The 27,081-nt window shown below is 31.6% G+C and overlaps 1 protein-coding gene across 3 annotated transcripts; it reads right to left on the bottom strand.

Moving 5' to 3' along the window:
- Positions 1–323: 323 nt before the first annotated feature.
- Positions 324–26,676, bottom strand: LOC126736649 (lipase 3-like). Of its 3 annotated transcripts, none has more exons than XM_050441111.1 (6): positions 26,440–26,676; positions 26,272–26,361; positions 22,838–23,033; positions 18,566–18,756; positions 11,397–11,567; positions 324–2,365 (listed from the first exon to the last, which is right to left on the bottom strand). In XM_050441111.1, exons 1-6 carry the CDS (start codon positions 26,566–26,568, stop codon positions 2,195–2,197), a joined length of 948 nt encoding a protein of 315 aa, XP_050297068.1. In that variant the 5' UTR covers positions 26,569–26,676; the 3' UTR covers positions 324–2,194. The 3 variants fall into 3 exon arrangements, with proteins under 3 accessions (XP_050297068.1, XP_050297069.1, XP_050297067.1); XM_050441110.1 differs by lacking the exon at positions 324–2,365 and adding an exon at positions 2,379–2,671; XM_050441112.1 differs by lacking the exon at positions 11,397–11,567.
- Between the last annotated feature and the right edge of the window lie 405 nt (positions 26,677–27,081).

Here is a 27,081-nt window from a genome sequence, read left to right as displayed (position 1 = left end):
TTTATTAGCCAGGACTTTTCTTTTATTGTACGTTTAATATGGCAGCAAGAGGAAAGAAAATTTTCAAATATTTTAAGATTATTTTAAAAAAATTAACAAATTTGCGATTTAGATCAAGGCTTTCATACAAAACCGACTAGTCAGCTTTAGAGAGTTTAAGATTAAATTGGTTGATTCTTTTAATTCCTTATTAAAACAACGTTTTTATATTGTGATATTTTCATTTCATAGATACTTATCAGAAAATAAATCTCCTGCCTGAAATGATCTAAGAAATCGCTAACAATTACGAAGCTTTAATTCGGCTAGCTAAATATGTTGCCTAATTTAATTTTTGTATTTAGATGGATACTGGCACATTCAGATATTGTTCTATTTAAGCCAAAAAAAGAGAATGTAGTTTTCATTGCCGAGTTTCCCTCGACTCCATGTTATTAAAATCTCCACACTGCAGCAAGCAGTGTATAGGTGTCATTTTACTGGCCTTCTCAATGCTCTTTAGAGGAAAACTCTCTGAAATCTCTCGAAATCTCAGAAGAAGAATAAAGAAGTAATTCTTTTGCACGAAAGCCAAGACCATTTCTATGACTATAAATAAAACAATGACTAAAAGTCATAAAATTCTCAGGTATATGGGCATCCATCTGAATAGAAATCTCAATCAAAATCGTTGCTAAAAAAGTTAACAGGGCCTTAAATAATATAAACCACCTCGTGCCAACAACGTACTGACCACGCGAACGCTGCAGAAAAATACTGGCCTTGGTAGTGAATTTCATTATGCTTTGTGGTGTATCGATATCGAAAAAGTCAAAAAAAGAGACACCCACAGAACAACCCTCATTAGACCAAAGATTAACTAAAATTTTAATAGTGTGCGAGTGCAGGACAACATCAACGAATGTACTGATGGTAATAGAAAGAACTCCTTCAATACACTTGGTATCAAGACAAAGAGCTTAATTAGAGAGAAAAGGAAAAGAGACGAGGACTATAGCCACAAAAGAAGAGTACAATGGCACGGCAGGTTAGACAAAAAGCCTTATAGTTAGCATAAAACCTGTATCAGAAAGGGGACATTGTGAAACAGACTTTTAGCTGACGCAGTTACTAATTGGTTATGGAAATTTCTAAGCCTACCTAAACCACTTTAATTTAAGAAAAACAAAGGACTGCTCTTATTATAGCGACACCTTACATGTCTGAACTTACATTCTTCTACTCCCCTAGGTAAGCTTAACGAAGACAAGTTGCAGAACAAACAACTAATACACTAGAACCTAACGCAGTAGTCGCAAAAATGCTCACTTCTTCTGCATTATTCAAGAAAATGTGCAATTTTAAATTTACTTCAATAGAATAATGAACTAACTTTAACTGATCTGGCTAATTCTTTATACTTCTAATATAGTTCAGGCTGCTATGTAACACCTTTACCTCCATCAGCCGAATAACATGTCGTATCCTAAGTATGGTGAAGCCCACTACTATTTTCACTGGTGAGATTTCCCACCATAGAGAGTTCATCGAATAGTACTGTTGCATTGATCTGCGTACTTATGGTTGTTCTGATAGGTGATGTTGCGTAGATAGTACGATTATAGTTGCTCAGAATGATTTATGCTATTTGTGTTAATAAATATTAATTTTTTTGGGATACGCGCATAATTCTTTGGGTTACTACTTTTACAACTGAAATTTGACTCATTAACGTTTAGAAAACTCAGCTCATTGAGAACATAATTATTAGCTTTAGGTATAAAAGTATTTAATTTATGGATTGTGAAGTGTCTTTGATGGTCATTTTTATACTTATCTTGTCTAAGAATATGTGTTCTTATCAGTCTAATAGGTTTTGATCATGGCCACTTTATAGATTATGTGTACCCCATTTTTCTAGCTGCAAATATTTAATTATTATAGATGTACTTGGGATTACATACTAAGGAAATCGAAGTACACGTGCAATGACTCATTTGCACATTATCAATCATTTACACTCATTACAGTGTTCTACAATTTTATTTATTTTAGCGAACGATTAGAAAGTAAGTAACAGAATAAGTACCAAATTATTTACTATTAAATAAATTAATAACTAGATCATTAACATAGGTACGGACATCAATTCCATAGGTATAATCCAAATGATTCCAATAAAATTCCGGGATTTTTATCATTTTACATGCAGCTCTTATTCCAGCACACAATCGTTTGACGTCAACTTCAGCAGATAGCCAGTCATCAAAACTCCAAAACAAATAAGTTGGCGCAATAATATTGGATAAATTGTAGTCCGGTGGACTGAAAGAACCGTATTTTTCCAGATTTCCAATGATACCGTAACTCCATGGACGGAAATGACCTAGAAAATGGTGTTTAAGTCATTAAATTAATCTAAATCTGAAAGAATATTAGTTTTATCTGAATGTATGGCTTGCCCGTAATGGAAAAATTGTCTAGTAGAACCTCCCGCTGGGGTGTATTTTATAATGAATAGAAGAAGGGTTTTATTTAATTGCGCATAGTCGAATCCACAAAAGGCAAACAGCGCATTGGTACATAAATACTCAGTTACTGAATCTTCGGCGCATATTTTATTGCCAATCAGGTATTTAAAAAAGTTACTGGTAGGCATAAATTCATTAATTCCTATTAGATTGGCAAGAAACTATAAAAAATAATATATTTGTTATCTACTTGATATTCCATTTAAGAAGAAAAATTATATAATTTTTGACTTTCCCATATTTAAAAAAAAATCAAGATAACCAATCGACATTTTTTTGTCTTATCTTAAAGTCCTCATTTAATGCCCATCTCTTGTTTAAGGACCTAGATGGCTTTGTCTCGTAACCAATGGATAACGATTTGGAACCTAATGCTTAAAAATGTTTAGGCATTTCATTCTTTAAATATATTAAGGAATCACTATTTTATAAAGTACATTATTCTAGAATTAGTCTTTATCGTAAGGGAGTTTTCGTGCAGGGCAAATTATCTTTTATACCAAATTATAATTCGATTGCTTATAATGGTATGCGGAACGTTGGGTTGTCGCAATTCTAGTCAGTAACCTGTAGTCTGCTTGAAAATTGTTTACTTCTCATTGGTTCGATCTAGACTTGAATACATCTTAGTAGTATGCTCTCCCTTCTAAGACTTCTATATGTAAACTGAAAATGTAAACTGAAGGGGAGTAAAAAGCATTTCTTCATGCTCAAATTTTAAGGAAGAAATTTTATTCGTAAAAATCTTTCTTAAAAGGAAGTATTTTTTTCACAAAATAAAATGCCAATCTTCTCTCAAGAGTGATGCATTTTGATGAAATAACTCACCATCATCGGACTCTTAAATATATTTACATTGGAACACCATTAATGGTGTTCACATAATTCACACAACACCATTTAAAAAGTCAGTATAAAGTTCAAATTCAATCGACCTCAAATCAACATCAAAAACGACCTGAACTACTAATTGACTTAAAAAAACTTACTAACACTTAGTTTCACTGATTACGAACAATTAAAAACATAAATATTAAAATTGCACAGAAGATATATATATATATATATATATATATATATATATATATATATTTTTTAAATTTAGTTCAGAAGACTTAGAGAAGTACAAAAATTAGTTACTTTTGAACCTTATTCATTGATAGCATAATCAGGTGATTTGTCTTATTAATTTCCAGAACTTTCAAAAGATTCAACTCCAACCCCAAATACCCCTTCCAACAAATATGCCGCACCTCAGTATCCACTTCAGATTCAAATCTATGTCCAGCTTCTATAAAGTTATTAGCAAAAAAAAAAGAAGTAATAATAATAATAAACGTCTTTTTATTATCATAAAAATTTATATATTCTTGCTATTCAACCTGACCACTGATTAAAAAAAAAACAAGTATATTATTATAATACAATAAGTGAACAGTACAGACGACCTTCCAAAATATAAATCTTCCTAATATATTTGGAGCTTAATAAAATATGAATATTAAATTTAAATTAATTGCATATATAAACAATTTCAAATATAAGAAGATACACAGTTAGTACAAATGTAAAGATACTTTTTCCAGTTTAGAATTTAAGAATAAGAAAATAAAAAAGACGACAGCGATGTGATAAAGCAGTTAGTCTCTCTGCAAAATAATAATTTTTCCTAACTTTAATTTAAAGTTACTTAAAGATGGAGCCGATTTGACTTCAGGAGGCATAGAGTTAAAAAGTTTCACAGCATTATAGCTGAAGGATCATTGAAACATTGCAGTCCTATATTTTGGAACCGTATAAAGCTCTCTGGCTTGGATAACACGCTCATATCGATCACTTCCCTTGACTAATTTAGAATATAGATAACTTGGACACCCCGTGCTGCTAATTTTAAAAACCATTACAGCCATATACAGCTTAAACCTTTCTTTTAAATTAAGCTAACCAGATTCGCGCAATAAGAGTGTTATGTGGTCAAAGTTTCTGCGAGAGTGGCAATACCGTAGGCAAGTTCTGTAGCCTTTGCAAAGTTGCTTTACAGATTTCAGTAATTGCAGGCAATATAATAGTCGCAACTTGGCGAAAGATGACTGAAGATGTGACACATAAAACTCAAAACGAAGATCATTATCAAGGTATATTCCTAAATTTTTTGCATACATTGAGCGGTCAAGAGGGATCAAGAGGTCCCATTTAACTCAATATTAAAGTTGTGGTTACTCTCTATGGCTTCCTTATTTTTTCCAAAAATAAGCATTTTAGTTTCTGAAGTATTTAAATTGACTATGGGCTCTTGAAATAGCAAAAATATTATTTAAGTCATGACTTATAAGTTGAGAAGCGTGACCAATATTATCAAACTTGGTAAATCTGAAGGTCAGCCGCGTACTGATGCGACGTACAATTTTTAACTTTTTTCAAAAGTATTAGTAATAAACCTATTTGTTTAAATTTTCTGTATTAAACGGTTATTATTGTAAATTTTCTCAGCAAATCTGGGTACAGTTGGTGGAATTTTAAATAGCATATATATTTTCTATAGGCCACCCGACTAATATAAATGAATCTATGAGTGAATTTGAGTTTAATGTTTGTCGGTATCTGCTCTCCTCTGATAATCTGGTATATCTTGGTGATTTTAATATTAATATCCATAAACTAAAATTTACACATATGCAGAGATTCATTTCTTTGCTGCAAATGTATAATATTTCACAAGTCATAGATGAACCAACTCGGCCTGATTTAAGAGGAAAGACATCTCTTTTGGACCTAATTATTTGTTCTGATAAAAAAATTCTTAGTAAGCAGTAATGTTCAGCTAACTTTGCAGGTGGCAGACCATTTTGTCATTTTGTAAGTTCGAGTCTTAATTTCTAAGCCCTCTCCTTTTTTATTGACATACAGTAACTTCCAAAGCTTTGAAAAAGACGATTTTTGTAATGATTTACTTAATGCACTTTTAGATAATATATTTTACTTAACAGATATTAATGACAAGGTTGAGGTTTTTGATGCCTGTATTCTTAGTTTTTTTGATAAACATGTACCGTTTGTAATAAATAAAATAACAAAACGGACGAGTCCTTAAATTACAGATAATACTAGATACCTTATGCTTTAAAGAATTAAAGCTCTTTTAAAATATAAAAGGGAAAAATAATAGTAAGTAATTAGGCAAACTATCGTCAATTTCGAAACCAAGTTACAATAGCTATTGACCGAAAAAAGAAGTGCTACCTTGATCAAACATTGCGTCAGGTTAACCCTAAAAAAAACTAGAACGTTCTGCGTAGGCTTAGTACTCACTCGAATTCCTAATGGAATTTCTGACCATTTAGCTAATCCCGAGGCAATTAATAATTTTTTTGTGAATGCTGCGAGCTCGTATACTCCAAACCCAATAACTTTGGTATTTTGTCTCCAAAATAAAAGGGATTTAGTTGGAAATTTTGAGTTTCAACTTGTATCTCTCGAGGAAGTTATGGAGGCTTTATTTTCTATAAAATATAAAACCGTTGGTACAGATGGCATGAGCTTGGCTAGGCTGCTACACTGTTGTCTATTTATTCTTCCTTTTATTGTGTATCTCGTTAATTGCTGTATAGAATCGTCTACTTTTCCAGAGGCATGGAAATCTTTATATCTATTTCCAATACCCGAAGTTCTGTCACCAAGTCAATTATCCGAACTTAGGCCAATCAGCATTATTCCTACTATCTTTAAAGAATTAGAGAAAATCAAATAACAATTTATGTGGATAGATTTGCTATTTTGCCTCCAGTTAAATCTGGATTCAGAAGGAACTACAGCTATTCCACTACCCTCCTAAAGGTAATGGATGTTATCTTGCAAGCGGCTGACTGAAATGAATTAACGACTTTGGTATTATTGGACTATTTCAAGGCTTTTGACAAACTAAATCATCAATTGTTATTGGCAATCTTGAGCTATCTTTGTTTTGGAAGAAATGCACGTTGCCATATCAAGGAGTATTTGACCAGACAAACAGTCAATAAAAATCAATGATCAGCTGTCTTCTTTTTTGATCCTTATTTGTCGCGTGATACAAGGATCCATCCTTGGATCTTTATTTTTTACTTTATATACTTCGCAATTATCTTTTTATCTCAGATACTCCTCGCACCATATATATGCTGACGACACGGAAACTTACTTGTTATTTTTACTTGATAAAATTCAAGAAGTTAACGAACACATTTCTTAAGATAAAATCACTGCTTAACCTTAAATCCAAGTAAATGCCAGACTCTTCTATTTGGTGGGATTTAATGTAGAGTATGAAAACCTTATAAAAATTGACATAAATAATGAAACGATAAAATATACTACTGTAGCTAAAAATCTTGATGTACTATTGAATGTTAAATTTAGATTTAGTGAACATATTGACAATTGCATTAAAAATGCTTTTATAAACGTTAAAAAATCATTTAATAAAATTACTCTATAGTTAAAGATATCTACTTAATAAAAATCTTAGGAAAGTCCTGTGCGATAGTCTTGTATTGTCCCACTTTAATTATTGTGATATGCTGCTTGCCTTCTAGCAATCGATTCAAAGCTTATTAAATACATCCACAATTATAGCTTCGGATTGATGAATGGTATGAGAAAGCAGAATAGAGTTGTGAGTGATGAGATGCCTGAGATGAAGTGGTTGGATATGCCTAAAAGGAGGTTACAACATATTCTTTTGATATTTAACAAAATTTTACTTAAGAAATGTCCAGGGTATCTATATTAAAATGTTAAATTCAGATATGACGCTCATGACCTTGGCTTAAAAAATTAAAACTTTGCTAACACCTCCTTAACACAAAACATGTTTCTTTGAAAGAAGTTTCAGTTACTGTATATATGCATAATATAATGCCATACCTTCCAATCTAAGCTGCCTGCCGCCGCCTCTATTTAAACGTAGAATTAAGAGTTTCTTTATAGAATTAATTTAAACCTATACTTAGTGTTTGAAATAAATTTGAATTTTTGTTATATTCTTTTACCACATTCTGTTTTATATTAACTTGTAGAATTTAAATTTATACATATATTTATTAGCAGATCTTAGGTAATTATATATATATAGTATTTATAATTATTATGTTAATTTTATGGTTTAGATAGGAAGCATGCTTCAACTTCGCCATTGTAATTTATTAAGATATTTTTATTATTACTATTATTATTTAAGTTATTTTCTATTAATTTGATCTATTCTTTTACGTGGATTTCAATTCTCTTCTCGCTTTGACTGACTGTAGCTTGCAGAACAATTACAGTAAGAATGAAATAATTTTAAAAAGTTTTTATTCAATTTATTGTTTACGTATATTTTATTGATGGTTTTGTGAAAATATCCCTTATTTGTGCTGATAAATTGTTTTCTGAAAGTCGTTTGAAAAAAGTGGAAAGTTAGAAAGTCTATGAAACAATGACTTAAGCACTACAAGGTTGGCTAATAGGATGGCTGGAAGAAACGTGAATTAAACTATCAGTTGCTGTAGGTTTTCTATGAATCTTGAACTCAAGCGAATTGATACTTAAATTTTTAATCAGTAAATCAATAAATAGTAATAAACCTTTAATTTCCTTTTCATATGTAAACTTAATAAAGCTGTGAACAGAGTTGACATTTCTTGCAAAATCCTGCAAGTCATCCTCAGACCCGGTAAAGATTATACAAATTTATTTCAGGTATCTGTACCAACACTTAATGAACTTTTTAAAAGAAAGGCATTTTGAGATTCCTTTTCAAAAAACAGCATAAAAACTTCTACAACAACGGAAGATAAACTCAGATCCAGACGAGACTTCTGAGTATATAACTTTTCATTAATTTAAAAGAAAATTTATTAAAAAACAATATCTATTATTGAGCAAATTTCTAAAGTAACATTTCGTGATAAAAAAATTGTGTGACTGTAATAAATTAACTCTTAATATTGCCAAAACTAGTATTATAAATTTTAAATGCAGTTTAAGTAAAGGATCATTGGATACAAGTGCTTTAAAAAATTTTAGTGAAAATAAATTTTTGGGAATAAGCATAGACAATAAATTAAAATTTGAAAGCCATATTGGGCTACTAAGCAATAAACTAGCATCAAATTGTTATGCTCTTAAGGTAGTGTCTCAGTAGGGTTAAGTTTAGTGTTGCCAAAAATACTTATTTTGCATTAATTTAATCAAATCTAAGGTATGGATTATGTTTCTGGGGTGCATGTTGTGACAAACTTTTCAAAAGTGTCTTTGTGTTGCAAAAAAGGGCTATCAGATACATCTGCAAAATCGGAGCGAGGGATTCATGCAAAGAACTTTTCATTTTACACAAAATCTCAACTCTGCCTTTTTTATTCATTTTGGAATCCATTTGTCTTATTCATAAAAAATATAGAAACCACAGCAATGTAACAAAAAGACATGAATATAGCGGTAGAAGGGCCAATGATGGAACTTTACCTATACCCAACAGTACATCAATAAAAAAATCTTTTATTTTCAATGGTAAAAAGCTGAGTAATCATCTTCCTGCAGATATCAAAGAGATTCATGATTAAGAGCTCTTTCGAAAAAAACTTAAAAAGATTGCTTGCTGCAAAAGGCTACTATGAAATAGGAGACTTTTTAGCAGAAATATTTTAAATGTACTGTACCTTTTTTTAACATGCTTTAATAATAAAGTTCTAATATTTTATCGATGTATATGTGAATTTAAGTTTGAATTTTAATATTGTAATTTGTTTGTTTTATATGTTAAACCTAGTTTTATTGTATTTATACTATATTATGGTTTGTTCATTTTTTTGTTTTTTTTTTTACAGCTTTGTTAACAAGATTTCTTATGTTGATTAATATGCGTAGGTAAATTAGAATTTAAAAAGAGCTTTTCATGGATATGAGAAAAGCAATCTTCAGGACGAATGCTGGGAAAAAGGTGAGAAACATGATTAAGAATGAAACCAGGAACTAGATGAGACAATTCTCCTTACGAGTTTTGTGAAGGTAATAGAGTAATGGAGTTCTTAGGAGTAAGCTTATACGGCTGTACAAAAAACTATCCAATATTAAGGCAAGAGTTCTAAAAAGCTGTTTAATCTGATAAATTTGAGTTGATGAGCACACATGAAAATCATTTGAATTGAGAAGTTAGTGGACCTTTTTTTTATATTAGCGAGATTTAGTCGCAATGCAATTCCTTTGTCGGCTTTAGTTAAAATGAGATTATTTTGTAAGATTTTTAAGAATTTGAGTTTTGTGTCTTGTTTAGCTATTAGATTTTGATGATGAATGTATATGGGTTCTTTTGAGTTTAAATACTTATTAACTTTAAAATTAATATCTCTTTTTAAGTTTAGACTTTCTACAACTGTTGATCTTAACAGTCTCTTACAGTCTACTGAAGTATGCTCAGATATCGCAAGTCTATCGAAATGATTAAATTTAAATTTAGGTCGCAAATATACAACTAGTTTATCATTTTCTGAAAGTTCAACGTCGCTTAAGTTGATAAATCATCATTATACATGAAATTTATTTAGAGTTAATTGATGGGAATTTTTTTTTTTATGGTAAACACAAGCACAAGAGGAAAGTCCTATGTCACTCCTGGAGTGATGCTTGCGCGAAGATATTTGTGGGCATTTATCTTGAATCGCTGTAGGTTGTATGCGTCGGGAAATATGTGAGGTGGAAGCCCGTTCCACAAAGAAGAGTTTCTCCAGATGAATGAGTCCCGATACAGCGACGTCCTTGCCTACCTGCCTACCCAGGTGGACTCGATGTTGATGAGCCGCAACTGCTAAACGCGTCCTTCTTGCCGGAACAGCCCTGGGTGGAATCAGGCCTGCCAGCTCAGAGGAGCACTTACCGTGATAATAACGGTAGAATAAACAGAGATCAGCCACCTTTCTCGTGTGCTCCAGACTATCCAGACTCTTTGTCAATTATAGGTGTCTGTATTATTGGGATTTTATTAATTAATGTTTATATCTAAACTTCAAACTCCTCGTCAAAGCATCGCGGTTCTCGAGTATTTGCCATAATGAATAGATAGGTAGGAATTGAAACATTGTTTGGACAGCCACTAGGGCTGATTTTTACCTTTTGGATACATGCCTTTAACGCCACCTTAAGAACCTTGATATACCAAATTAAAAATTGAAATATTAATTAAATTATGAAAAAAATTAATAAAAGACTAAACAAAAAAAAGGCTAAAATAATACCAATGTTTCTTTGAGAATAATGGAAGACATTGAGAAATTATTAGTGAATTTATTATCATTTACCTTTTTGTTTATGTAATGCTTTAGTTTATTTAAATAGGTTTTTAATTCTTTTAATTGTTGTTATGGATATATTTCTATAAAAATTAGCAATCCAATTTCATTTTGCTTTATTGCCATTTTTTAATCCTTCAGCAGCATTACTTTCTAGTCTTTACCTAACTTATAATTTATTATGCTGAAATAATATACTAAGAGGTCAAAATTTCAATGACTAAATTATAAGGTTTGTTGTAGTTCGTATTAATTTATTTTAATAAATAATATAAGCCGAAAATGTGACTTTGGGAGTCGATAACTCAAAAACAGTTTAAGATAGCATATAAAATCCTGATTAAAAAACATTTAGAATTGACCGTAAAGTCGGTTTGACGTTATCATTTGTGCGGTAGGTTTTTGTTAAACATACATTTTTTATTATTTCGATTTTCAAATTCTTTAAGCTAAAAAACATCAATTAGCAATTCTGAGTTTCTCAAAAATCACAGGAAAAGTAAAAAAATACGCCGTTTTTTCTCTTAAATGGAATACCGTGTACAGTATTTAATGTTTAAGAGAAAAATTAAAATAAACTTACATTCCCCATGGGTTCAAATAGTGACATAATCTGAAAAAGTGGACTCATGTGGTTTAAAAATGCAATTGGAGCAAGATTGGCAGCCATCTTAATTTTGCTATTATAGGCAGGTAATTCTGATAACATGACGTAGTATGCAGTAGTTCCTTGAGAGTGTCCAACGTAGTACACCTTTTAGCAAAAAAATATTTAGGAAACTTTATTTTTGTCAAACATTTTATTCTTAATTAGGAATAATAGACGCGAAGAAATTTGCAGCGCGTACTTAAAATTGCTTTAGCTTTATTATGTACAAAAATAGTTAAAATATTTTATATTGGAGTAACAATGAATTTGAAATTGAAGCATGTTGTACTGTTTGCTTAAAGATTTTTTACAGGCAATTTTTAACTATTTTTCAGCATGACGTAAAAATACTTATTTCTAATAATTCTATATTTTCTCGATCCTAGATCTGATTGCTTTTAATTTTTTGTATGTATCCCTTATTTTTAACTTTTTAATGTTGAATAAAAAAAAAGAAAAGTAGTAATATACAGGGTGTCCCGTAATTAATTTGACCTAGGTTAATGTAGGATACCTGACATGAAAATAAACCGTTTGAGCTCAATATCGCTTAGCAAAATGTTATTGGTTTTCGTTCTACAGGGTGTTAAAACTAATTTTTCACCAAACATTTATTGAAATATTTTGGAATCCACTGGACAGATTAACCTAAAATTTGGCGTTCTCTTATTATTTGGGATGAGGAACACGAATATGATATCTATTGTCCCATTACCACTAGATGGCGCCACATACAACAATATTGAGTGATTAAAATGATCATAACTTTTTTGACCTACCTGTACGCACACTTGAACGAGTGAAAATAATAAAATAGCATTTAATTCTAGTCAAAAAAGGTATACTTCTTTGATCTCCAAATAGTAGACCGTTTTCGAAATAAACGCATTTTTGTATTAGGTTGCGTATGAACAAATTATTATCGGAGTTTTACAAAGTAGGCTTTGCCTAAGATGAACACATCATAACTACGACCTGTCAAGGTGAAGTATTAATAAATAAGTCTGTAATTTGGCTAAAGCTCACGTTCTTGTTGTGTTATTTTCGCTTAAAAATGCCGCGTCACAATGTTTTTTCTAATGCTCAGATGCGGGATATGGTAAAGTCCAGTTCAGAGATCTATTAGAATCTTTGATGTGTCGCAGATGCCGCACTAACTAGTCCGTGCGCCTATGTCATATTTATTGTTGCATGATATATATGTTTAAATGGCAAAATTTTATATTGCCTATCTATGAAATCATTTTAAATATACGTAAAACCCCATGTTTTATACTATTTTTTATTTTTCTTTCGAAAATGTCAATTTTTAGAAAGAAAATAATATCACAAGAAAATAATATCAAAAAATTGACCGCGGACTAAAATCCAAGCATCTTACAAAATCTTTTAAACACTTCCAGCACTCACAGACTTGTCACCTCTTTTTAGACAGTCTATTAAACAAAGATAAAACACCTGCGTTCTGGCGATTCCTACTTTAGGCTGTGCAAGTGATTGTGTATCTCTCTCTATCCCACTGATTTTAAGAATTACGGGGCCGTACCCAAATAAATTTTTGGGCAGTTTTTGTATTACTTTCGACGTGTTTTTAAAGAGATCTTTAAGGATGGGTCTATCGCCTTTAAAATAGTTGTTGGATTGGTCTATAACCTTTAATAGTTGGGAGGGGGGCCATGTGAGGTTATTATTTGATGTGTTTTGCCGGTTATGCTTTTTACACGTTTATGAAAGTAAAGAATTTAGAATTTGGCCTGTATTCGTCTAAATTTGTTGCAGTTTTTACTGTAAGGAAGTGTGTTTTTTTATTTGTGTTTGTGGATTTGTTTTGGTATTATACTTAAAGACTTTAAAATGTTTCGACCCTGGGAAAATAGGAAAAAAGTATTTATGCGGGCTTATGGAGACCGTGGGTGTACAAGAAAAACAATAACATTTGTGATAAAAACAATAAGAGTGATCTGGACAGTGATTTAAACTTACATAGTTCTGGTAGTTCATTTTCTAGTATTGAGGAAGCAAGGGAAGTAGAAGCTACAGAGGAAATCAAGCAGTTTTAAAACGTAATTGTTTAAGTACAGACGCTAAACAAATTTATCTAAATATCTATAACAATCTAAGGAATGATCGTCAGTTCACAAATGATTGTAGTGCTTTGCAAAAAACAGCATTTTTAACAGGGGTTCCCTGTAGTACAATATGCCTGTAAAAAAAAAGATTAAAGACAGAATAAAAAGGAAAGATGCAGGACAATCAAAGGGACTTGACACGGATATTGCCAAATTGCTAAGGAAAGATGTGTATTCTAAATACAAAAACAGGTTGAGAAAAAATGAGGTTCTGACCATAGAGACATCTTATCGGCAAGGGACAAACATTTCTCAGTCTCAACCTTGCGGAGATACTTGATAAAACTTGGATTTAAGCTTAAGATGGTTAACAAAAGAGCTGCTGTAATGGAATTGTCAGGTGGTGTATAGAATATTTGAGAAAAATTTAAAAAATTTGGGAGGAAGAAAGATCCATATATTATTTAGCCGAAACATGATATGATACATTTATGATTGATGTATGATTTCCATTCCACGAAACGAATTATAAAACTTTGAAAAATACCTAAATGCTAATCATTAAAAAATTCACCTATACTATAGTACGCTTTACTAGCAAGAAATATTTTCGTCCTTATACGTAGGCTTTTTTCAGTCTTAAGTTGTCTTATTTCTAGTGGAAGTTTATTAAACAGCTTTCTACCTCCATATATGATAGAGCTACGGACAAGTTCAAAATGAGGAATGGGCAGCCTTAACAAATAATTTTGTCGCGTATTATAGTGGCTTCCTAAGTGGAGTTCCTGTTTATATTTTCTAAAAACTAAGCAAACTGTTTCCAAAATAAAAATACAACACAGGGTTAAAATATTATGACTTACAAAAAGCGAGCGACATGAGTCACGAGGCTTGGCCCTCCATAGATATCCAATGGCCCTTTTCTGAAGTACACACACTGAACTAAAAAGTGAGTTTGAACATGAACCTCAAAAGCAAATTCCATATCGAAGGTGCCACTCGATAATCGCGAAGTATCGAGTGGCAGATCTGGCGATGGAGAAATTAAGACTGGTGGCAATAACCTTTAGGGCGTAGCAGCCTGATGAGACTTTTCTACATACATTCACAATATGGTCTTCAAATTTAAGGAACTTGTCTATGGAAAGACCCAAAAACTTACTGAACGGATGCATGGTGATGGCTTCATTATTTAAACATATATCATTTGTATTACATTTAAAATTAAGGATATTTGTTTTGCAAACATTAAATGTCAAAAAATTTGCATCACACCAGTCTTTTATTTTTAACAAATCTGCACGTATATTGGCCTCCAATTGAGAAACATCAGAGTCGTGCCAGAGGATGGTGGTATCATCGGCAAACAATGTAAATTTGCCAGTTACCTGCAGTTGTGGCAGATCGTTCACATAAATGAGAAAAAGTAAAGGACCAAGTACTGATCCTTGCGGAACACCCACATTTATATTAAGTGTTCCTTAGAGATACCACCATTAAATTTGACAGCCTGGACACGATTTGATAAGTAGGAACGAAACCACTCAAGGGCAGTTCCTCTGAAACCATAGAGCTCCAGTTTTATCAGCAGCACTCTGTGACTCACGCAGTCAAATGCCTTGGACAAGTCACAGAATACCGCTGCTGCAACTTCATCAACATTCAGTCGGTTGTACAGGTGCTCTAGAAAGCTAAAGATAGCATCATTTGTGCTCACAGACTCACGAAAGCTAAACTGCTGAAGACTCAATAGGTCAAACCTATTTAAAAATTAAACCATCCTCACCTTAGCGATCCGTTCCACTATCTTGGCTAAAGTAGGCAATAACGCTATAGGTCTAAAATTAGAAGGGCAGTCGCGATCACCACCCTTGTAAAGAGGAACAATCATTGCTCTTTTTAAGCACTCTGGGAAAACTCCAGACATAAATGAAAAGTTAATTGACTCGGCTAAGACTTGCAAAGCAACAAGAGGTAAAACAGAAAATATTTTAAGAGAAAGCCCATCCCAACCTGATGAACTCTTATTCTTAATATTAACCATTAACTGTTTAAGCTCTTCTACACTTGTGGGGGCAAAAAAGAAGGATTCGGCTACTACCATATTGCTGAGATAGCTCCTGGGATCTATTTTTTCTGAGAGATTGGCTGCAAGGTTACTAGCAATATCACAGTAGAAGGAATTGAGGACATTGGAATCTAAGGTACTTGGAATAACCAAGACATTATTATTTTTGTCCCTAAGCTCATTTAAAATCTTCCAAGACTCTTTTGCTCTGTTGGAGGAATTATTTATCCTCCTTTGAAAGTAGGTCCACTTAGCCATTCTGATTGAGTTTCTGTAAATCTTGCGGTATCTGTTATAATAATTTAAAAATGTTGCATTGTTCATAGCGTATTTCCTAAAGTAAAAAAGAGAGCGCATATTTTTCCCAGATACTCGTAAACTCTTAGTATACCAAGGTTTTCTATTTCGTTTCTTAATATTGACAACAGGAAAAGCAGTGTTAAAATTGTTTATTACTATTTGATGAAAGCTATGCAGTGGGTTAACAGTAGTCAGTAGTCAATACATTATTCCAACTTATTGCAAAGCAAAGAGACTTGACTTCTTATAAGGGACTGATGGCGCTAAAAACTAAACTTATGAAATTAAAATTTTTGGTTAAACTCATTTAACGTACTTAAATCTTATATTTAAATTAAATATTATCTTGCTATCAACTATCCTGAATTTCTAACTTAATAAAACTAAGCCCAAAAATTCCGAATAATAAAGTTTTAAATAAAAATAAATTTTAATGCCCGACCTGTGCAACTTTTCACGCTTGAGTGACTATGACTAAGGTCAAGCGTTTAACAAAACAGTACGTGGGCGCATGTAGTCAAATTTTACGAATCAAATGTATAAATTTTTAAAAAAATGCTTAAAACATTTATTTATTTAATGAAATGATTAAATATCGCTTAGAATATTACTGTATGACTCTTTCTACATAAAATTTTGCGATTTAAACATGCATGTCATGTGACAATACAAGCAACACCGGCACACGGACTATTTGCGGTACATCAAAGATTCTAATAGATCTCTGAACTGAACTATATGTGTATATGCTCAAGAAAATTTTCGTAGTCGAAGAGCAGCGCAGCGTTATTTAGATCTGTATCCGGATAGAAGGCAGCCAAATCATCAAATATTTAAAGCGTTGTACGATAGATTAGGCGAAACGGGCTCATTTCGTTCAAAAAACGTAAATGCGGAGGACCAAGAGAAAGAGAAGACCAAGGATAATTGGAGCAGATATGGAAGATAAAATTTTGGTTCGTGTTATCGAAAATCCTGAAACCAGCACAAGACGTATTGTGGCAGCCACTGGTGTAAGGAAATTTTCGGTGTCCAAAATTATACGCCAAGAAAAACTGTATCCGTATCATTTCACTCCAGTTCAAAATCTTCTTCCTCCAAGACTCCAAAAAATTAAAAATTGACTCCAGTTAATTTTTAAGAGAGCGCTAATTGAATGATCCATTTTTTTGTAATAAAATTTTATTTACGGATGAAGCCACGTTCGCAAGGAGATGTGTTTTTAATTGGCATACCAATCATATCTATTCGATGGAAAATCCTCATGCTTTCCAAGAACACCATTTTCAACATGAATTTTCAATAAATATTTGGTGTGGTATCTTTGGGGAATGTATTATGGGACCGTTTGAATTGCCAGCTAAGCTTAGTGGAGAACGTTATCTAAATTTCTTGAGGAATAATCTACCTATTCTTCTAGAAGATGTGCCCCTAAATTTAAGACGCGACAGTTGGTATATGCACAATGGTGCACCGGCACATTATTCACTGCAAGTCAGAAATTACTTGGACGAAATTTATCCTCATAAATGGATTGGTAGAGGTAGTGAATATCGGTGGCCTGCGCGTAGTCCCGATCTTAATCCCTTAAATTTTTATTTCTCGGACTACTTGAAACCACTTGTGTATAAAAATAAAATTAATAACCGTCAGGAATTGTGGCAAAAGATTTTGGAAGGAGTCAATACCATCAGGGCCCAAGAAGAATCATTGTTTAGAGTCTTAAATTTAAATAAAAGAAGAAGACAATGTGTCTTAGTGGATGGTGAACATTTTGAATAATTATTATAATTAACAGCCTTTTCTAATTTTATCGTTGTTAATTAAATTTTAGATTAAGTGTTCATACGCAACCTAATAAAAAAATGCGTTTATTTCGAAAACGGTCTACTTTTTGGAGATCAAAGAAGTATACCGTTTTTGACTAGAATTAAATGCTGTTTTATTATTTTTACTCGCAAATGTACGTATAGGGAGGTCAAAAAAGTTATGACCTTTTTAATCACTCAATGTTGTTGTATGTGGCGCCATCTAGTGGCAATGGCAAAATAAATATCATATTCGTGTTCTTCATCCCAAACAATAAGAGTACGCCAAATTTTAGGTTAATCTATCCAGTGGATTCCAAAATATTTCAATAAATGTTTGGTAAAAAATTAGTTTTAACACCCTGTAGAACGAAAACCAATAACATTTTGCTAAGCGATATTGAGCTCAAACTGTTTATTTTCTTGTCAGATATCCTACATTAACCTATGTCCAATTAATTACGGGACACCCTGTATAGGTATAGAGAAAGCTACAAATAAAGCTACAATGGAACTTTAAGATTTTTGGCTGTTCGAAAATGTCAAATGACGTCATTGAGTACAGAACAATACTGCCATTATTAAAAGCATTTAAAATGTCCAAAAATATTAGGGATACATAAGCTATAAGTTGGATTTCTATTGTTGCAAAAGACCATTTTTTTAAGTACACTATCGATTTGACCATACCATCGCATATGTTTAATATTATAAAAAAAAAGAGATAGCATTGACCTTTAATGCCCTGCTTAAAGCTGCTTTGGTTTTTTTTGTTTTAAAAAAATAATATTCCACTGGCATGCTGGTAATATAAAATTACTACTTGCTTGGGAGTATAATAGTGTTAAAAAGAATTACCGAAGAAGCGCCGGTTTTTTCTAAGGCATAATCAATCATCGCTGGTATATCATACAATCCAATTTCATGGAAAGAAAATTTCCAGAACTTAGCATCTTTATCTGGATTAAGTGTTGTATGGTTTCTACTCCAAGTATTACCTCTTGCATTACCCATCCACACATCATATCCTGCATCAGCAAGTAAAAAGCCTGTAAAAACTACCAGTTAGTATTACGTTACACCTATGATAAAATAAATAGTTCCATGCACTAAGAATCTAAAACTATTTTTTTAAATGTCTCTAATTAAGATGAAAAGGAGGTATTAAAAATATATAGTATTTAGTAATTATATCTACTTTCTTCCCTTTAGTTATAATAGTTCTCTTAAATGATTGATTTATTATAAGTTGAGTGAATTATAAAAAAAAAACATAAGTGTGAAAAATCAAATGTATTGCTTTATGTGAAGGTTCTTTTTTTTTTCTTCGACAACATTTCCTCGAAATATTTTATATTTTTTTAAAATCAATGCCTTAAGCATCCCAAAGAGTATTGCAGTGAGTCTTAGATCAGAACTTTATGCTGGCTAACCAATTATTGATAAGTTAATATTTTGACGAATAAGATAACTTCGCACCATCCAAATATCATAACACTTTGTATTATTATAATAAAAAGTAAGTTCTAAGCCCATATTTTCAACTAATTGGACAATATGTAATTTAAGAGCTTTATTGATTTACGAATAATTTCCCTTGCTGTATTTTCAATAAATTTGCGGGATTTGGATTGAGCAGAACCGATGAAAATCTGCTATGAAACTGCTATAAAAACACTTAAGACTAAACTTTCTGACTAAATAAAAGCTGTCGTAATTTAAGATATAAATACAATGTAAGCACAGACCTAACAATATTTGTTGTATAATGAAAACTTGTGCTTCTTGATAGAAAAGGCCAGTAAAATATCTGGGTTGTTTTCTATAATTACTTTCAGAATGTGTCCTTGATTAATATTTAAAGTATTTAATGTACTGTTAAATGATCCTCTTCATACTAAAATAGCGCATTTAATGACTAATTCAACTAAGGATATATTTAACATTTTTAAGACAACATTTCTAAATGATATGAAGAATTATACATGAAGTTTTACTACTTAAGGTTTCTGTATATTTGCAAGATTTCTGTTTTATTATATTTCGATAAGTATGTATTATTAATAAATTCAAATCAATTTTATTTTGTTCCAGAATACTAAGACTCATAAATTTGGTTTTGACAATATTTTTTAATAATTGTTAATATTCTTAAAAATGCACTTTACACATGAGCGATTGTCACACACTTCTAGTATATCAGCCTATAGAATATTTGTTGTTAATTTACACTTGATAACAGTTGGAGATGCTTCTCAATCGAAACGTAGATTTTATTTAAAATAAAGATAATGGATGTCCGAAAATTAAACTAAAATGTTATACTGTTGATTCAGATGTTTTTTTACCTTTACAAACAATATGTTATTCGTCATATTTTAATTTCTTTTTACATGTAATGTTTTGCAAATCCCTTGTCTTGTTTTACTTCAATTACTGCAAATTTATCTATAGTCCATGTTTAGATTTAATTAAAAGAAATGAGAGAGATATAATTACTTTTTCACGCCTGGTATTTCAGTTACGTTAATATGAACATATTTCGTAAATTTTTAACTAATTGAAATAAGATAAAAATGGATTTCTTTGTGAATTTTTTATTAAAAGTTTTATGAAACCCCTGGTTTTCACTATATTTTAAGAATAATATTGTTAAGAAAGTATACCTCCTTTCTTATTTTTTTTGGTCACTATACAGGGTGTTTCAAAAGTCATGGTCCAAACTAAAAAGGAGGGTAGGGGAGGCTATTTAGAATCACAATAACCTCCTATGTTGTTATCCGATTTTTGATGGTTTAGAAGTTATAGCTGTTTTTCACTTTTTGCTATAATTTACTTCTGGCGTAGAAAAATATTTTTTTTAATGTCTGGGGATTTATTTTTTAAATATATTTTTTTAGTATTTTATTTAAAAAATGTTAAGTCTTTTTAATAAAAGTATATCATAAAAAAATTTTTTATTATCGCTGCAGAAAATCATGTTTAATTTTTTTGTGGTTTCTTTGAAAACAAATTTTACCGTTTTAATGAGGCACTATAGTACAAAAAGGCGTTGCAAGAATTTAAACCAATGTTTTAAAAATTCTTACAACTTTGAGCCTTTTAATAGAAACGTTTAACTTAAAGCTCTTTATCTGTTTAATATAAGTTGAGTACATTTTTAGAAAAATGGAACGTAAAAGAAATAAACGCTAAAATAAAACTTCGAATATTTTATTGGCATTTATTTAAAAAAGATGTTCAAAATGGCCGCCGCCGGCTCTTATACCCAAAAGACATCGTCCTATAAAATTTCTTATTAAGTTTCTAAATGCTCGAGCATTGTTTCGTAAACTTGTTGCTGCATCTCGCAGACTTTGACGAAGCTGATTTTTCAGTATTATTTTCGGTTTGGTATACAAGTTCTTTAAAGTAACCCCATAAAAAATAGTCAAGAGGATTAAGGTCAGGTGAGCGTGGCGGCCACGATACCACTCCTACTCTGCCTATCCAACGATCTGGGTAAGCAACATTTAGATAGTCTCTGATTATTCGTGCACTATGCGCTGGCGCTCCGTCGTGTTGCAGCCACATTCTTGCCCGTAATTCTAGAGGCACATCTTCCAAAAGGTCATAAAGTTGGTGTTCTAAAAAATCTAGGTAGCTCTCTCCATTTAATCTAACCGGTAACTCGAAAGGGCCAATCAGCCTACCACCGAGAATTCCTGCCCACAAATTTACACCAAATTGGTACTAGAAGCGATCTTGTCTTATAATTCTCGGATTTTCTACAGCCCAATAGTGAAGATTGTGAATATTAAATATACCAAGTCTTTGAAATGAAGACTCATCGGACCACAAAATGCAGTCAAAAAAGTCCGGGTCTTGCAGACAGCGTCGAAGTATTTCTCTGCAAAATGCTACTCTAGGCGCGTAGTCACGGGGTAAGAGTTGTTCCTCCGCAACATGCGATGTATCGTAGCTATAGCTAATCCAGTAGCTCAAAAAATTCTACGAATACTTGTAGAAGGGTCCGCCTCTATCAAAGCAAGCACCTGTTCATCATCCAACCGCGGTCTGCCTATTTGCTGTACATCACCAGTTATTTCTCCACGCAAATATGAGTTATGTACTCGTATGAACACTCTGTGATCGGGAAAGCGTTCACGATCCGGATAACGATCACGATACTCTCTTGCAGCAAGGCGAGCGTTCCCACCGCACAATCCATAAATGTAATGCATTTCAGCATATTCCCGTGGGGTATACCGATCCGGCATCTCGATGCAGATAATTTATTACTTTAATGGTATAATAGGTCAGAAAACAGAAAAAAAATCGATTAACACGTTAGCTAAAGACAAACAGAAAATAATACAGAAAATATCAACAATAGTCGGTTTGGCTATTTAAAATGGTCCATGTGAGAATACCATTTTTGTTTGTGGCTCTTGATAGCATTCTGAATTCCAATTTGAAGGTCAAGCGCACTTAAATAGTACCAAATTTGTGGTATGCAAGCAAAAAATGTGGTATGATTTTATTTCTTTTACGTTTCATTTTTCTAAAAATTTTCTTAACATACATTAATCAAATAATAAACACTATAAGGTAAATGATTTTATTGAAAGACTAGAAATAGTAGGAACTTTTTAAACATTGGTTTAAATTCCTGTAGGTCTTTGTGTGCTGTGTAGTGCTTTATTAAATTGTTAAAATTCATTTTTGAAGAATCCAAAAACAAATTAAACAAGATTTTCTGCAGCGAAACAAAAAAAATTACACTACACTTTTATTTAAAAGACATGACATTTGTTGGAATAAAAACAAAAAAATATATTTAAAAAATAAAGCCCCAGACATAGAAAAAAATAATTTTTTTAGCCAGAAGTAAATTATAGAAAAAAAATTAAAAACAGCTATAACTTCTAAACCATCAAAAATCGGATAACAACATAGGGAGTTATTGTGATTCCAAATAGCCTCCTCTACCCTCCCTTTCAGTTTGGACCATGACTTTTGAAACACCCTGTATATAGAGACAACTTTAAAGTAAATAAAGAAAGCTCCTAAATATAAAAATAAATAAAATTATATTATCCATCAAATTACTTTTTTTAATGTACTTTAGAAAAAATTTTACTATCTTACCTAAACCTTTTTCTGATCCAGTAATGACCCAGTCAGCCGCCGAACATAAAATACCATGTTGAAGAAACGCCACTTTTCCATTTGAAGCGTTCATTTTAGGACTACTGGGAATCCTGTGAACTCGTAAAATGTATCCATCACCTGTTGTTACATAGTGTGTTTCTATTGGGTAGCCGTTTGATTTTACCAAATGCTCCTAAAAAGAAAACTATTAATACCAGTATATAGTTGTTTGGCTGAAACACATGTACATCCAAATAGTCTAGGCCCTAGGGGACAAAGAAATAAAGCCATTTTAATTTGAGACAAAAATATTTGTTTGCAAGGTAACTTGTGTTTACTATCTGTCTTTTAAACTTATCCTGTCATATTCAAAATTTAGAATTATTTTTTCTAATAATAAATAAATAGTAGAAATTTTTCAAAGCGTATTCGCTAATCTGAAAATAATTATTTAGTACAATTTTCCCAGTTGCCAGTATAGTTTAATTGAATTATGCAAGTAACGGAGAGGTATAAGGGAACAACTTGATCGTGGAACACAATACACTATTCGGATGATACAGGGTAGTACAATCAGTAATTTCTATGAAGAGGACTATAGGAAGTTTGTGGCAGAAATTTAAAGAGACTGTTGATGTGAGAGAAAGACATACTATTCCAGCAAGAGCAGCAGAATCTATTCATGATAGGTTAATTTATCTTTAGGCATTACTGAGGCACTACCATTATTACTAACAACCAGCTAAGAAGTGAGCTATAAAATGTCCGCTAGTGTCATTGCTCAAATAATAGGAATAGGTTACATAAAAACAATCTTAACTCCTAACATTACGTTAAAGCTCCAATACTATCCCGTGGAAATCGCGCAAGGAGATTAGGCAGAAAACTGGCCGAAGTACATCAAATTTGTCAATAGCGTGAATGCGCATGCATTCTTCATTAGGTAAAGGTTTAGTTTGGCTTAAGTTGTGGAGAATACCTGGCAAAGCGCCTCGCTTGCAAGTCGTTCAAGAAGTTGACAAGTACAAGGACAAAACTGTGGGATTTGGGCTGGGGTTTTGATAAGTTTTTTCACAACTCTGGTTCCACTTGAAGGATTTTAACAGTAAACAAATATCAGGATTAAGCTCTGGAACCCATTTTAAATCCACGGGCTACAGAATTTGATCAAAATTCAGTTCTTATGCACTAAAACACACGTCTGCATGTTGCTAGTTTTTGAAGCAACACAATATTTAGATATTGCCCTGACTTAAATCCTATTGAACACTATTAGGATATTATAAAAAGGCAAGTTTTAAACTAAAGAATAGTGTTCCAGACAGGAGAAGAGATGCTGAACTCTCTGACATTGACAATTTGATAAGGAGCATTTCAAGTCGATGTTGAACTAGTATTAAAAACAGGTCTGGTCGTACACTCTCGACTTTTCTATACCAAAGCACTCAAAACAATTATTGCATATTTTGGAAAACCCTGCATAAAGCCTTTTGTTTTAAAAATCTTCCAATGCTGTTTTAGTACCTTACAGTATCATCCATTTTTTTAATCAAACCTACCTGGTAAATAAAAAATCTGCTGCTCGTATCAGTATTTACACATTTTTGCTTTTTTACTGCAAACTGCTATACATTCTTAAATTTACACGGAACCACTGTTTGACTAGTGACAAACTAGTAATAAATTTAATAAGAAAGTGTTAATATATTTTGAATATTTACCACAACAGAGGGCATGCAAGACACTTAACGGAAGCTGAAGCGCAAACTGTTATTGCATTGTCCGGCGAAGGAATTAATTAAGAAAGAATTGCGCTTATTCTACATGTTGCCCAATTTTTAAAAAGTAGGATCTCAAGACGGTATAGATACTCTAGCATTTACCTGACGTCCATATTAAGGTCGTCCAAGGGCAGTATCGGCAGCAAAGGATAGATTTTTGTACTTGCAAACTTTGAGAAATCGTGCAACAATGGATAGAGACACGAGTACATTAGATCAGAATTAGTATCCAGACTGTTAGAAGCATACTAAGAAAAAATAATTTAAGACTAGGAAGGTAGCAACGGGTCCACGGCTCACCAGGAAACACCGTGCTGTCAGATTTTCTAAAGAACACATCAACTGAAATACAGATGACTAGAGCGTTGTACTATTCTCCAGGCTTCCTCTCTCAACAAATGATGAGTGAAAGTATATTGAAGATCTGGCACCAGATTTTTATAAAACAATAATATTTAGTTAGAATATACTTTTGGTGGAAAAGCTGTTGTAGTTTGGGGAAGAATAAACTTACGTACTGATCTCCATGCCTTAAAGCTAAAAGGTATAGGGCACAAGAAGGGGTCAAAAAAAGTCTTAATTATCCAGAAAATTCCTATTTATTGGCTACCGTTAACTGTTTCGTGACTTCCACATGTCACATCATCAGGCCAAGGACTAACGTAAAAAAAAGACAATACAACTTTAAAATATAATAGAAAATACAACGTTTCACTGGCGATACAAATTATTGTATCAATTTGTTTGACTTTTTCAAGTTGATATACATTATTAATTCTGCAGTATACCACATCAATGTTTGTCTTTTTAATAAGTGAGTATTTGGAGATCTACTGATGATGGATTTTTTTTAAGCGAAAATTGGATAATAATAGATACAACTAATATATAAATCAATGTGGGATAATTTATATTTTAAGTATAATTGGAAAAGAGTTTTTGTGAAACCCTGCATTATGTTATTATTAATTTATATTATAACTTTATATTTTTTTTATTAATTATTCATGTGGTGTATTCTGTGATTTTTATTTGAATTTTGAGATGCAACATATTTTTGTACCACATCTATTTGTTTTTCAAGTGGAGTATGCATTCAGCATGAATTTTTTATCCTGCACAGTCTTATTGAGCCGTCTGTTCTTCTCTAATATATTATCTTAAGAAATTTTGCACAATTTATACTATTTGATTTAAACTTTTATTCTAAGATGTGCAGTTTTTTTAGATATAAGGTTTTAATTATGTTTTACTTAATTTTATGCGACTTTTAAGATACATAAAACAATCACGCATCACAAGTAATAATGACATTATTAAATACTAACAAAACAATAAAAAGTCCTGTATATGTCCTTTTTTTTATCTTACACATTGCATTTGGCACGTCCAAGTCTCTCCAACAGCTCGGTTTATGCGAGGACCTAATAGGATCTGTAGGATATACAGCATTTTGAAAATTACCAAAATTAATGCATAAAATAAATTTTCAGTGACTTATTTAATAAAACAAATAAAATTACTTTAAGTTTTTTGAAGTTTTATAAAAATTTTATACTAAATAAGTTAAACCTACTTACATTAACACTTTTTCTAAATCTTTTTGTTATGAACTTGACTGTAAAGTAATAGATTTTATTTAAAACTTACCACAGTATATATTTTCTCAGTCTGATTTAATGCTTCTGTTTCAGATAAAAGTTTTTCTAATCCTTCTACATTTTTAGAAAGTGGATCTGCCTAAAGATAATCCTTAATTACTAAAAAGAAATGAAAAATATATGAATAATTTAATTTGTCATTTATAAATATACTTACCCGGCTATTAGTTCCTTCTTCCGAATTGTTTATTTTGTTTAAAATATAGGATACAATAGGCTGTTTTAATTCCATAGAATAACTACAGAAAGCTGTAATAACTATTAAAAATTTAGTACAAAAATGCATGTTAACCGATAAGAAATAATTTTACTTAAAATGAAAATGCGTGTCTATCTTGAACCTAACTAACACATATTTCTGGAAAATTGCGTTTTATACGTTTCAGTTTTATTAAATTATAGTGATATTCATAATAGTTTAATTAGCCACTTAACTGTAGTAGTTATATTGTTACTTTTAGAGTCAATTCTTATCAATTATCTCATAACAAATATTGTATTTCAACTATATATAAACAATAATATATAATAATAATAAAATATTATATTTCAATATTTGATTTAATTTCTAGAAAAAAAAAACATGTTTTAATAATAAATTAGTAATCACGTTCATTATGCGATTCTGTTTTACTGGTAAATAAAAACAAACGAATTACTCAGAATATATAATATTGCAAATAAGTTTCTTTTTAAGTCATGGTAACATATTTAGAAATATCACTTAACTAGGGCATTGTCTTACCTTGAGGTATTATCTAAAATTACCTGAAAAATTTCATATTTATTTAAGTATTAT

Source organism: Anthonomus grandis, chromosome 5 (genome assembly GCF_022605725.1).
Source record: "Anthonomus grandis grandis chromosome 5, icAntGran1.3, whole genome shotgun sequence".
Taxonomy (NCBI): Eukaryota; Metazoa; Arthropoda; class Insecta; order Coleoptera; family Curculionidae; genus Anthonomus; species Anthonomus grandis.
This window is presented reverse-complemented; position numbering and strand designations above follow the sequence as displayed.